This window comes from Solanum pennellii, chromosome 9 (genome assembly GCF_001406875.1).
Source record: "Solanum pennellii chromosome 9, SPENNV200".
Classification (NCBI taxonomy): Eukaryota; Viridiplantae; Streptophyta; class Magnoliopsida; order Solanales; family Solanaceae; genus Solanum; species Solanum pennellii.
This window is the reverse complement of record NC_028645.1, coordinates 58,594,765-58,610,049: the sequence shown is the minus strand read 5'-3', so window position 1 is coordinate 58,610,049 and position 15,285 is coordinate 58,594,765. Positions and strand designations below refer to the sequence as shown.

Below are 15,285 nucleotides of genomic sequence, written 5' to 3'. Positions count from 1 at the left end.
TATATATATATATATATATATATATATATATATATATATGCCAATATCATGGATTTAAAACTTGAGCAAGTGAGATATCTAAAATACTATCATGATTTTTTGAAATCAAACACATTGTCATGAATTTTAAAAATTGGCTATTTTCTTAATAGGCTGATACCATTTTATTTCTTAATTTTCTTTCATACAATACTGATTAAGATGAATTTATATGGAATGATGGACAATGAAAATGAGTACTTATATTGAGACATAGTTGTCATTGTTATTGTTAAATAATTAATCATATACTTAAAAATGATTGATTTGTACATGTAGGTTGGATGAACTTGTTTCCTACTATAGTCACAAAATCTAGGACTATTGAAGTTCTTGATTCTGGCACTTGGGGAGGCTCTATACAATTGGTAAAATATTAATCAATCTTTTAGATTTTGTTTCCCTCAAAATTAAATCAATATTAAAATTGACTACTAAAATAATCTATTTTTTTGTTCTTGAATACAAATATATGAAAATTTGCATATTTTATATCCTCTAGTTGAAGCTAGAGAGTTTTTCTTCATGTGTTGTTGTAGACAACTTGATGCAACTACATGGATCATGGTGGATGTTTCGTATCATATATTCAATGAGATTCAAAGTGGTGCACCTTGTTATTCTTGGAAGTTCCCTTCTGGTTGTGCAATTCAAGATATGGGCAATGACCAAAGTAAGGTAAGAATCATTTCGTCTCTTTATATCACTATTTATATAAAAGAAAAACTATGTGAATTAAGCTCCATCTATACACTCGGTCCATATTAGTGAGGTCTATTATATATAATCTTATCTTGTATTTGTGCATGAGGTTTTTTCAATAACTCAAACGGGTGACATACATATCACTATTTATATGTAGATTATTTTCCGTAGGGTATGTTACATAGGTAAACAAGTTACTGGTACTGACTCATATTTCATGATGTTTTTTGTTCCTAATATGATATAATAATGTAACGACCTGTTTAGTCGTTTTAAGCAGCAGATTTTATTTCTGGAAAAACTGTCTGAGTCGACGGAACCCACGACGGACCGTCATGGGCACGACGGACCGTCGAGGGGGTCTCGTTCCAAAACACTTAGAATTCTGAAATTTGGGTACTGAAATCGACTCTCTGAACTTCGTAACGGAATGGCAGGACGGACCGTCACAGGCGTGACGGGCCGTCACAGACTCTTGGTAAAAATTTAGTCTCTGAACTCTGTGACGGAGCAGCAGGACGGACCGTCGCAGGCACGACGGCCCGTCACAGACTGCGTAAATCCCAGGCTGGGTCGGATTTCTGTTAGTAATTTAAGGGGCGTTTTGGACTATTCCTGCTTTAATTATAAAGTTAGTGGGTTAATGTTAATAAGTCTAATTACTTGGGGGTTAAAAGAGGTAACCTTGAGTTAATTAGTGGGATATTATTGCCATCTTTATACTTAATTATATGCTAATTAGGGTAAAAGAAAGAGGGTTTGAATAAGAAAAAGAAAAAGAACAGAAAGAGAGGGAGAACGAGTAGAGAGAGAGAGAAACGAAGAGGACAACAAGAATTTGGGGAATTTGCTTGCTTGATCACGAATCTTCGGTGGAGGTAGGTTATGGTTTATGCTATTCGTAGTAAACTCTTAATAGCGAATGATATGTATTGGGTAGTATTGTAAACCCTTCTATATGCTTAATTGTATGCTTGTATGAATGTGATTATATAATTGTGATAAAATAAGCATGATGAAGCTATTGAATCCCAAATCTTGAAAAACCCTAATCTACTTTGTTAATGAGATTGATGATGCCTTAGTATAAAAGAAGGCTTGATGAACTAAAGTAATGGGGTTGATGATGCCTTGGTATAAAGAAGGATTGATGAATTAATAGAATGAAATTAGGGGAGCGGGTGTCACGAACCGACACGTAGAATTAGGGGACCGGGTGTCACGAACCGACACGTAGAATTAGGGGATCGGGTGTCACGAACCGACACGTAGAATTAGGGGATCGGGTGTCACGAACCGACACGTAGAATTAGGGGATCGGGTGTCACGAACCGACACGTAGAATTAGGGGATCGGGTGTCACGAACCGACACGTAGAATTAGGGGATCGGGTGTCACGAACCGACACGTAGAATTAGGGGATCGGGTGTCACGAACCGACACGTAGAATTAGGGGATCGGGTGTCACGAACCGACACGTAGAATTAGGGGATCGGGTGTCACGAACCGACACGTAGAATTAGGGGATCGGGTGTCACGAACCGACACGTAGAATTAGGGGGACCGGGTGTCACGAACCGACACGTAGAATTAGGGGACCGGGTGTCACGAACCGACACGTAGAATTAGGGGATCGGGTGTCACGAACCGACACGTAGAATTAGGGGGACCGGGTGTCACGAACCGACACGTAGAATTAGGGGACCGGGTGTCACGAACCGACACGTAGAATTAGGGGATCGGGTGTCACGAACCGACACGTAGAATTAGGGGACCGGGTGTCACGAACCGACACGTAGAATTAGGGGATCGGGTGTCACGAACCGACACGTAGAATTAGGGGACCGGGTGTCACGAACCGACACGTAGAATTAGGGGATCGGGTGTCACGAACCGACACGTAGAATTAGGGGGACCGGGTGTCACGAACCGACACGTAGAATTAGGGGATCGGGTGTCACGAACCGACACGTAGAATTAGGGGATCGGGTGTCACGAACCGACACGTAGAATTAGGGGATCGGAGTGTCACGTACCGACACATAGTAGTAGGGGAGCGGAGTGTCACGTACCGACACAAGAGGAATAAAGATAAAGAATCTTGAAAGATGTTAATATACTCAATCTAATGAACCTAATTCCCAAAAGAGTATGGTATTGAGGCTTGAGTCCTCATGTGTGAACTTGGCGGTGCTTATTAATGATTATAGAACTTGTTGTTGCTACACGTTGAGTATTGTAGTTGATTTATGATATTATCTGATATATACTGTTTTCTATTTTGAGTTGGCCGATGATATCTACTCAGTACCCGTGTTTTGTACTGACCCCTACTTGTATTTGTTTTCTTTGTTATTTGTGGAGTGCAGCAAACGTACCGTCGTCTTCAACTCAACCGCAACTCTAGCCAGTCTTCATTACACCGGATTTCAGGGTGAGCTAATGCTTCTAGCTTGGACTGGATCTTCTTCCTCATGTCTTGATGCCTTGAAGTTCCGGCATGGACTAGCTTTTGTTTATTTTAGCTTCTTAGAATACTCTTAGTTTAGTAATTTGATCATAGATGTTCTTGTGGTGATGACTTCCAGATTTTGGGGAATAATAGATGTTGAATTTTAGAAGTTATTGAATTGGTTTTTATTAATGAGTTTAAGTCTTCCGCATTACTTTCTGTTGATATTAAATTGAAATGTTAAGGTTTAGATTGGTTGGTTCGCTCACATAGGAGGGTAAGTGTGGGTGCCAGTCGCGGCTCGGTTTTGGGTCGTGACAAACTTGGTATCAGAGCATTAGGTTCGTTGGTCTCATCACACAAGAACGAGTCTAGTAGAGTCTTAAGGAACGGTAGGGGGACGCCTTTACTTTTCTTTGAGAGGCTATAGGACTTTAGGAAAATTCCATTCTTTCTTTCTTTCGTGCTATTACTTGAATCCAATTGGTATCTAGATGATACAAATTGGTATCTGACCATCTTCACTCTATTTTCGCAGATGGTCAGAACTAGAGCAACGACTACGCCAACATCAGCACCGGCGGAACAGGGTGCGTCTGAGCCAGCCGCTGGGGCTGTAGCTCGAGGAAGAGCAACGGCAAGAGGCCGTGGTAGAGGTCGTGGGAGGACGTCCTCTAGGGGAAGAGGACAAGCACCTGCCCCATCTGGTACTAGGGCGGTGACTCCTCCACCGACTGAGGAAGTAGTAATAGAGGGTGAGGAAGGGGAGAATGAACAAGTACAGAATGAGGGATTGCCACCCCAACCTACCCCAGAGATGATCAATCAGGTTCTGGCTTATCTTAGTGGGTTATCTGATCAAGGCCAGACACCTCCAGTGTTTTCTGCACCAACACCTCAGGTTCCGGAAGTACAACAGGCAACTGCTGCGGCTCCCCGCATGGATGCTCCATTGGAAATAGGCACGTTTCCTCGTTTGACTACAGGGCCTATAATGACAAGCGATCAGCATGAACTTTTCAGTAAGTTCTTGAAATTGAAACCTCCAGTCTTCAAGGGTGCTGAATCTGAGGATGCCTACGACTTTCTGGTTGATTGTCATGAGTTACTACATAAGATGGGTATAGTAGAACGGTTTGGTGTTGAGTTTGTGACTTATCAGTTTCAAGGGAACGCCAAAATGTGGTGGCGGTCACATGTTGAGTGTCAACCGACAGAGGCACCACCTATGACTTGGGCGTCATTCTCTAGCTTGTTTATGGAGAAGTATATACCCCGGACTTTGAGGGATAGGAGGAGAGATGAGTTCTTGAGCCTAGAGCAAGGCAGAATGACGGTCACTGCGTATGAGGCTAAGTTTCGTGCATTATCTAGGTATGCCACCCAGCTTTGCTTCAGTTCACAAGAGCGGATTCGCCGTTTTGTGAAAGGGTTGAGGTCAGATTTGCGGATTTCAGCCTTACAGGTAGCGGCTACAGCGAAATCCTTCCAAGAAGTGGTAGATTTCGTGATAGAGGTGGAGGGAGTGAAGCCAGACGACTTCACCATGGCATCGACATCTAAAAGGTTTCGAAAGGGAGGTGAGTTTAATGGTTCTTACTCTAGAGGACAGGGTTCAGGAGGTTACTCAGTCCGACCAATTCAGTCTTCACTACAGACTGTAGTTGGGGGTCCACCGCAGACCGGTCAACACTTCTCTGAGTCTGGAGGTCATCCCCAGACCTCGTCGTTCTCACAGAGACCTATGCTTGAGTCCAGAGAGTGTTATGGATGTGGAGAGATCGGACACATTAGGAGGTTTTGTCCAAAACAAGGTTACAGACCCCCAACAGTCAGAGGTAGAGGTGGTCATGGAAGAGGCCGTTATTCTGGAGGGCGTGGTGGCCGAGGTAATGGTGGTCACCAAAACGGCCGGGGTGACGGACAAACTGGAGCTACTACAACACCACATGGTAGGGGCAACGGGCAGACAGGTGATAGGGCCCATTGTTACGCTTTCCCTGGGCGGTCTGAAGCGGAGACATCAGATGCTGTTATCACAGGTAATCTTTTGGTTTGTGATTGCATGGCTTCTGTATTATTTGATCCTGGCTCCACATTTTCATATGTATCTTCCTCATTTGCTACTGGTCTTAATTTACATTGTGAATTGCTTGACATGCCTATTCGTGTTTCTACTCCGGTGGGTGAGTCTGTGATAGTTGAAAAGGTATATAGGTCTTGTCTGGTGACTTTTGTGGGGAGCAATACTCATGTAGACTTGGTTATCTTAGAAATGGGTGATTTCGATGTAATTCTGGGTATGACTTGGCTTTCTCCGAATTTTGCAATCTTAGATTGTAATGCTAAAACTGTAACGTTGGCCAAGCCTGGGACAGATCCGTTAGTATGGGAGGGTAACTACACTTCCACCCCAGTTCGTATCATCTCCTTTCTTCGTGCTAAGAAAATGGTTAGTAAAGGGTGTTTAGCGTTCTTGGCACACCTCAGGGATGATACTACCCAAGTACCTTCGATTGAGTCGGTTTCGGTAGTTCGTGAGTTTCTGGATGTGTTCCCTGCAGACCTTCCTGGTATGCCACCGGACAGGGATATTGACTTTTGCATTGATTTGGAGCCGGGTACTCGTCCCATTTCCATACCCCCTTATAGAATGGCTCCAGCAGAGTTAAGGGAATTAAAAGCCCAACTTCAAGAATTGTTAGGGAAAGGCTTTATTAGACCGAGTGCATCCCCTTGGGGTGCTCCTGTTTTGTTTGTGAAGAAGAAAGATGGGAGTCTTCGGATGTGCATAGATTACCGGCAACTGAATAAAGTAACTGTTAAGAACAGGTATCCTCTTCCTCGCATTGATGATTTGTTCGATCAGTTACAAGGTGCTTGTGTCTTCTCTAAGATTGACTTGAGGTCTGGTTATCATCAATTGAAAATACGGGCAGCAGATGTGCCAAAGACTGCTTTTCGAACCAGGTATGGGCATTATGAATTCTTGGTAATGTCCTTTGGACTAACGAATGCCCCTGCTGCTTTCATGAGCTTGATGAACGGGATTTTTAAGCCATATTTGGATCTCTTTGTGATCGTATTTATTGATGATATACTGATATACTCCAAGAGTAAGAAGGAACATGAGGAGCATTTGAGAATTGTGTTGGAAATGTTGAGGGAGAAAAAGCTTTATGCCAAATTCTCCAAGTGTGAGTTTTGGCTAGATTCAGTGTCCTTCTTGGGGCACGTGGTTTCTAAGGATGGAGTGATGGTGGATCCTTCTAAGATCGAAGTAGTGAAGAATTGGGTAAGACCTACTAATGTGTCAGAAATAAGAAGCTTTGTTGGTTTAGCCAGTTACTACCGTCGATTTGTCAAGGGATTCTCTTCTATTGCTTCCCAATTGACGAACTTGACTAAGCAGAATGTTCCATTTGTATGGTCGGATGAATGTGAGGAAAGCTTTCAGAAACTCAAGACCTTGCTGACTACCGCACCTATCCTTACCTTGCCAGTAGAGGGTAAGAACTTCATTGTGTATTGTGATGCATCCTATTCTGGTTTGGGTGCAGTGCTAATGCAAGAGAAGAATGTAATTGCGTATGCTTCGAGGCAATTAAAGGTGCATGAACGTAATTATCCGACCCACGATTTGGAGTTGGCTGCGGTAGTGTTTGCATTAAAGCAATGGAGACACTATCTATATGGGGTTAAGTGTGAAGTCTATACGGATCATCGTAGTTTACAGTATGTCTTTACTCAGAAAGATTTAAATTTGAGACAGAGGAGATGGATGGAACTACTGAAGGATTATGATGTTACCATCTTGTATCACCCAGGAAAGGCTAATGTTGTGGCAGACGCCTTAAGTAGAAAAGCAGGGAGCATGGGTAGTTTAGCTCACTTACAAGCTTCTAGACGCCCATTGGCTAGAGAGGTTCAGACTCTGGCTAATGACCTTATGAGGTTGGAAGTAAATGAGAAGGGAGGATTTTTGGCCAGTGTGGAGGCGAGATCTTCTTTTCTTGACAAGATCAAGGGAAAACAGTTTGATGATGAGAAACTAAGCCGAATTCGGGATATGGTGTTGCGAGGAGAGGCTAAAGAAGCAATACTGGATGAGGAAGGTGTTTTGAGGATTAAGGGAAGGGTATGTGTGCCCCGTGTTGATGATTTGATCCACACTATTCTTACAGAGGCTCATAGTTCCGGATATTCTATACATCCTGGTGCAACCAAGATGTACCGTGACCTAAAGCAACACTTTTGGTGGAGTAGAATGAAGCGCGACATTGTTGATTTTGTTGCCAAATGTCCAAATTGTCAACAAGTAAAGTATGAACACCAGAGGCCCGGAGGAACACTTCAGAGAATGCCCATTCCCGAATGGAAGTGGGAAAGGATTGCAATGGACTTTGTGGTTGGTCTTCCAAAGACATTGGGTAAGTTTGATTCTATTTGGGTAATTGTGGATAGGTTAACTAAGTCTGCTCACTTCATTCCGGTCAAGGTGACTTACAATGCAGAAAAGTTAGCCAAACTCTATATCTCAGAAATTGTTCGGTTGCATGGAGTTCCACTCTCCATCATATCAGATAGAGGTACGCAGTTTACTTCTAAGTTTTGGAGAACATTGCATGCGGAATTAGGTACTAGGTTGGACCTTAGTACTGCATTTCACCCTCAGACCGATGGACAGTCTGAGCGAACGATTCAAGTGTTGGAGGATATGCTTCGTGCATGTGTGATAGAATTTGGTGGCCATTGGGATAGCTTCTTACCCTTAGCGGAGTTTTCATACAATAATAGCTATCACTCAAGTATTGACATGGCCCCATTTGAAGCATTGTATGGGAGGAGATGTAGGTCTCCCATTGGGTGGTTTGATGCATTTGAGGTTAGACCTTGGGGTACTGACCTTTTGAGGGATTCATTAGAGAAGGTGAAATCTATTCAAGAAAAACTTTTAGCGGCTCAGAGTAGGCAAATGGAATATGCAGATCGAAAGGTTAGAGACTTGGAGTTCATGGAAGGTGAACAAGTCTTGCTGAAGGTTTCGCCCATGAAAGTGGTGATGCGGTTTGGTAAAAGGGGTAAACTAAGCCCAAGGTATATTGGTCCCTTTGAAGTACTTAAGCGAGTAGGAGAGGTGGCTTATGAGTTAGCCTTGCCTCCAGGGCTGTCCGGAGTGCATCCGGTATTTCATGTGTCTATGTTAAAAAGATACCATGGGGATGGAAACTACATCATTCGTTGGGATTCGGTTCTACTTGATGAAAAACTGTCCTATGGGGTTGATGATGCCTTAGTATAAAAGAAGGCTTGATGAACTAATGTAATGGGGTTGAACATGCCTTGATATAAAGAAGGTTTGATGAATTGATAGAATGAAATTAGGGGATCGGGTGTCACGAACCGACACGTAGAATTAGGGGGACCGGGTGTCACGAACCGACACGTAGAATTAGGGGATCGGGTGTCACGAACCGACACGTAGAATTAGGGGATCGGGTGTCACGAACCGACACGTAGAAGTAGGGGATCGGAGTGTCACGTACCGACACATAGTAGTAGGGGAGCGGAGTGTCACGTACCGACACAAGAGGAATAAAGATAAAGAATCTTGAAAGATGTTAATATACTCAATCTAATGAACCTAATTCCCAAAAGAGTATGGTATTGAGGCTTGAGTCCTCATGTGTGAACTTGGCGGTGTTTATTAATGATTATAGAACTTGTTGTTGCTACACGTTGAGTATTGTAGTTGATTTATGATATTATCTGATATATACTGTTTTCTATTTTGAGTTGGCCGATGATATCTACTCAGTACCCGTGTTTTGTACTGACCCCTACTTGTATTTGTTTTCTTTGTTATTTGTGGAGTGCAGCAAACGTACCGTCGTCTTCAACTCAACCGCAACTCTAGCCAGTCTTCATTACACCGGATTTCAGGGTGAGCTAATGCTTCTAGCTTGGACTGGATCTTCTTCCTCATGTCTTGATGCCTTGAAGTTCCGGCATGGACTAGCTTTTGTTTATTTTAGCTTCTTAGAATACTCTTAGTTTAGTAATTTGATCATAGATGTTCTTGTGGTGATGACTTCCAGATTTTGGGGAATAATAGATGTTGAATTTTAGAAGTTATTGAATTGGTTTTTAAGTCTTCCGCATTACTTTCTGTTGATATTATATTGAAATGTTAGGGTTTAGATTGGTTGGTTCGCTCACATAGGAGGGTAAGTGTGGGTGCCAGTCGCGGCTCGGTTTTGGGTCGTGACAAATAACAAAATTATCTTTATTCTCAGTTTATCCAATTTTGGATCCCCTTGTTATGTTGTTAATTTACTCTCAAAATGATCAGCTTTGGGACGTGAACGGGGTTGTTTAAGTGTACCCCTATTGTTTTAGAAAATGATCTTTCTTTCCATGTATAGCCTTGGAAAATCCCCATAACCTGACAAGTTTTATTTTAGGATTGAGTTAGATTCAATAACCATCCTTTTAACATGCTACCAGAGTTGCTGGTCTTCATTTAACAATGTTGAACTCCGGCTCATAATATGTTGTTCATGTCCTAGATGTTTGAATCTAAACGAGCGAGGATTATTTTTTCTCCCCATATAGTCCTGATCAATTCTTTCCTTATGAAATCCAATGCTAAAAAAACACAAATTTCCAACATGCTTTCCTCAGTTTTTTCCAAAAATTTAATTATTTTTATTTTGATTTCTTGATTATTTTTACTCTTGCAGGTTACTTGGGTGGAACATGTTCAAGTAATTGAAAAATATCAGGTTAATTTTATCTTTAGAATTTTTTTGTGTGGTCGTGAAGCATACGGAGCTAAAAGATGGATTGTTACACTACAAAGGATGTGTGAAAAAATAATTTTCCAATGGATTCAATATACCCTACTAGGCATGATTTCAAAGGAAGTTCGATTTTGTATTTCCCTATTAATTTACTACTTTTTTGAATTTCAATTTATAAGGTGAGAAAAGAATGCGTTGAAGTTTTTCATCACTTCAAGGCAACTTTAATTAAAAAGTAAAATCTTGAAGGGCTCCAAATCCATACCCTTTCTTTGTTTTTATGTTTGAATTTGGACCTTATAAAAGTTTTTTTATCTTTAAGGTATGTTTGGCACGAAAGAAACATATATAGATATAAAATATGTATTTTATCCATGTTCGACTTGTGAATTTTTTTATTTAAGTGGGCCCGGAAGATAATCACTCTTTTTATTTCGAAAGTCATTTTTTTACAATTTTCTCCATTTCTAATTCGAAACATCTCCTTTTCAAACTTTTCCTATTTCCTTTAGGAGTGTGTTTGGTATGATTTAAATTTTTTTTAAAATTAATCATCTTTTGATATTCATTCACTGGCCAAAAAAATAATTTAAAGAGAAAATATTTTCCAATCAAAGGAGCAGGAAAAATGACAATTTCTCTCATTATCCGAGGAGAGTCATTTTCCTTCGCAATAATCTCAACTCTAACACTATATCAGTGCTTTAACGACACTCAGATGTTATTATGACCTTTAACATGTAAAAGTATCATTGAATACTCTCCGATTAGTTAACATTTTTATCCATCTTCACTAGAAGATTTTTTCTAGAAAAAAAATTTAGTACTTCCTAAACAAAATCTGAAAATGAAAATATATTTCCTAACATAAATTATTTTCCAAAAAGCAAAAATACACCCTTACTTGTTTCCATATTAATATTATTATATTACTTTACAAATGTTTTATTCTTATATTTTAGTACTACATGTTGTCTCCTTTATATCCCTATGTATTTGCTTTTCATATTAGAATTTGGATATACTTTACTTGAATGAGGATCTATCAAACCAACCCCTCTACCTTCTCAAAGATAAGACCACTCTTCTATATATATCAGTCAATTTGATTTATCAGTCAATTTTGTTTTTGCACACACCTATATATTATATAATCTACATATTTTGCTAGTCATGGCATTAATCGTACATATATTGTTTTAAATATATGATATAAGATAATACTCATCCCACAAACTATTTTTTTGTCAATTAAATTATGATAATGTTTATCATTTGATTTTTCTTTTCAGTGGGATATTTTGACCAGTGAAAATAAAGTGATTGAGTTAGGTCGAGTACTAACAGGAACTGTTCCCAGAAACGACATTACAATTATTCATATGTTTGTCATATTTATTTATTTATAATTAGCTATTTATGCTTATATTATCAAGTAATAATGACATTTTTCAAGAATCAAATAAAACTTATGATTGGATTTATCTTTTTTCACATGCAAAAATACCAAAATTTTAAAATGTGTATCTTTTATCATTTAGACTTTTTATTCTTTAATTATTGAATCAAAAGGAATTTTGGACCGTCCAATTTCACTTTTGACTTGTAGTCAATTAACAATTAAAACACACAAAAAATAAAGGATAACTTTAATCTATATACACTGATAATTTAAAAATCTTCTTCACATTATCATAGCTTAGCCATTACTAGCAAGTAGTTGTTTGTCTCATTTCATATATTAATAATTCCACTTGTTTTTTCCATGATTCAATAATTATATTTAACTATATTTTAGGTAAAATGATATATAATGCTAAATATATTTCACTATGAAAAAGAACAAGAATTAGCTACGAAATCCCTTGTTAATCTATGTTAAATAACCTATAGCCCTATAGCTAACAAGATTGTTTTATAACCTTCACTAATTTATTGTTTAGCAACATAACTTATCCGTCACTTATTCTTTTATAGTATTTACCATGATATTTCTTAATTGTTGTAATGTATATAGCCTTATAATATGCATAAGGAAATGTTAGTTCTTGAAGAGACGAGCACTGATGAAATGGGAGCATTTTTAGTCAATACACCCGTAGAGTTACAAACAATCACTTCAATTATCATTGGAGGTGATGCAACAAAAGTTCTGATTTTGCCCTCTGGTATCATCATAACACACGATGGTCAGCTCTACTCGAACAGGGACAACACTGCAAATGCACAAAATAGTTCAGTTTTGGCAGTGTCTTTTCAAATATTGATTTGTGGTAATAATAATCCAAATTCCAAGCAGCAACAAATGGAAGTAGTGGCTTCTGTTCATGCCGTTTTGGGCGCCACAATTTTAAAAATCAAAGAAGCACTGAGTTGCTCTAATTTGTGATGCGTAAAATTTCATGTCGTTTGTTTGTTTTGAAGATTACAAAACTAACACAATTGATGGTTTTGAAGGATGATGTGTTCCCTTCTTTGTGACTTCAAAAATCTCAAGACGGTGAGATATGTGTTGCTGCAATTATCTTTTATATGATACACTTATTTAATACTTCTTATTTGTTTAGTTTTTTTTTTCAATTTTAGCTGTTTGGTTTTCTATGATCATTGTTTTTGTTCTTTGTCATGTTACAATGTCACGCCTTCCTGATTTTGCAAGTATGGAGTAGCATATGTAATATTGTATCCATGTGTGGATGGACTTATATGTTGAGAACACAGATATCCCAAAGGCTAGCCAAGTTGTTGGGTTTAGGGCTGAACCACATAGAGGCTCAAGAATTAAACATCCAACAATAGATTCACTTGATATCTAGGTTGAGCACCCACTTTTTTCTTGAGTACCATTCCGTATTTGGTTGCTCACTTACTTTATTTCTTTTCTACACTTCAAATGACCACCTCTAGTTATAGGTGGTGATGGAAGGATCGGATATTATGGAGGATATTTACTATTCTACTCTAGAACGTTCCTCCAACTGCATAATTTATAACTATCCATTCTAGATTATTTCTATATTTAGAAAAACACTCATTCTAGATATCTCCCTTCATGTCTTCACAACTTTAAATATTCTAGATACTTCTCTGCATGTTTTAGATATTTATTAAGTTTCTCATCCTCCATTCTTATTTTTATTCTTAGTTTTTATTATTTTAACAGTTTCCATTGTAATTCAATAAAAATTTTGGGATCTGATAATTGAACTGAATTTTTCAATACTAGTATGAATGCTTTGTTAACTTAGTATGAGATTTTCATCAAAGCGGTTGTCCATATACACCTCAGAAAAATGATGTTGTGGAAAGAAAACATAAGTATATCTAGGAAACATTAAGGGGTTTGAAGATACAGTTTCATATTCCAAGCAGATTTTGGGGAGATTGTATTATGAATACATCTGATCAATAGAATGCCTTCTTTTTTGCTAACAGAAAAGTCTCCATATGAAGTTTTGTTCCACAAACCTCCCAACATGATGCTTTGCAACCGTACTAAAGAAAGGGGATAAGTTTGCTCATAGGGCCAAGAAATCAATGTTCATTAGATACTCATCTACACAGAAATCTACATGCTCTATGACGACTTAAAGGCCAAAAGTGTATTCATCAGTTGAGATATCACATTCAAAGAACAAGTATTTCCTTTTCAAGAAAAAGAGATACCAGATCATAATCTCCATTTGGTTTCACCTTTTCTGTGTGATATAGGTACTTTGACAAATGAGTTCCATGAATCCACACTGCTGATCAACATGTAGTTTCACTTGTTGATCCAGCATCTGTGGTGAACTTTCCTCATGAATATATCACTCATATTATGTTGGAGGCGCCCCCTCCAGAAATACAAACTCCTGAAATGCCAGCAGCCACTGTTGATAGTCTTAGGAAGTCCAATAGGACATCAAAACCACCTATTTGAACCAAAGACTATGTCATATCAGCTAAGCCTAGTTTGTACTCCATCACTAATCATGTTCTATATGATTATCTATCCACGAATTATCAGGACTTTGTTCAAGCTTTTTAAGCCTTGGTTGAACCACAATCATTTAAAGAAGCTTCCTAAGATGAAAGATGGACCTTCACAATGCAGGAATAAATCAAGGCTTTAGAAGATAACATGACTTGGACTTTTGTGGATTTACCTCTAAAGGCTAAGGCTATTGAGTCCAAATAGGTCTATAAGATCAAATTTAAGTCCAATGGTAATGTGGACAGATAAGGCGAGGTTAGTAGAAAAGGGATATACTCAAGGGGAGGGGTTAGATTATACTGGAACTTTCTCTTCGCTTGCAAAAATGGTGACAGTCAGGACTGTTCTCAACTTGGTTACCTTAAATGGATGGAATTTTTTTTAAATGGATGTTAATGTTTTTCTCCAAGCTGATTTACAAGAGGATGTATACATAGAGTTGCCTATGGGTTTTCTAAATCACGGGGAGCGTATGGTTTGCAAGCTCAAAAAGTCCCTCTATGGTCTTAAGCAAGCATCAAGACAATGGAACATCAAGTTCAGTCATGCTTTGCTGCAGGCTGGTTTCTCTCAAAGTGAACATGATCACTCTTTATTCACAAGGAAGCAGTGGGATGATATGGTGGTTCTCCCGGTGTATGTTGATGACCTACTTATCACTGAAACCAGCAATTCTATGATTGAGGAAACCAAATCTACTCTTCATCAATATTGCAGAATGAAGTACCTAGGAAACTGAGATATTTTTTAGGCATAGAAGTAATGCACTCCAAAGAGGGTATACCGTTGAATTAGAGGAAGTATGCTCTTCAGCTTATTACAGACATTGGACTTAGTGGGGCTAAACCAATCAATACTCATATTGAATTCAATCGTATGTTCACAAGTGTAGAATTTGATCAACATTTGGGAGTCACAAGTGATCCAGAGTTGGAAGGTGTTAAAACATATCATGAATTAATAAGGAAACAGATCTATCTAACCATCCCAAGGCCAAACTTTTTTTTTGGAGTTGAAGTTCTCAGTTTTTGCAACATCCCTAGGAATCACATTGTACTGAAACCCTAAGAATTGTAAGATATATTAAGAAATGTAACGACCTGTTTAGTCGTTTTGAGCAGCAGATTTTATTTCTGGAAAAACTGTGTGAGTCGACGGAACCCACGACGGACCGTCATGGGCGCGACGGGCCGTCGATGGTGTCTCGTTCCAGAAGACTTAGACTTCTGAATTTGGGTACTGGAATTGACTCTCTGAACTTGGCGACGGACCTGCAGGACGAACCGTCGTGGGCACGACGGACAGTCGCA

The 15,285-nt window shown here is 39.0% G+C and overlaps 1 protein-coding gene and 1 pseudogene across 1 annotated transcript; both read left to right on the top strand.

Annotated features, from left to right (window-relative positions):
• LOC107030233 overlaps positions 1–10,163 on the top strand; it is a 24,730-nt pseudogene extending 14,567 nt beyond the window's left edge.
• A 1,009-nt stretch (positions 10,164–11,172) lies between these two features.
• On the top strand, positions 11,173–12,388 carry LOC114074049 (homeobox-leucine zipper protein HDG11-like). The gene is made up of 3 exons (XM_027911965.1): positions 11,173–11,184; positions 11,292–11,387; positions 12,017–12,388. The coding sequence occupies exons 1-3, from the start codon at positions 11,173–11,175 to the stop codon at positions 12,386–12,388; spliced, it is 480 nt and encodes a 159-aa protein (XP_027767766.1).
• The last annotated feature ends 2,897 nt before the right edge of the window (positions 12,389–15,285 follow it).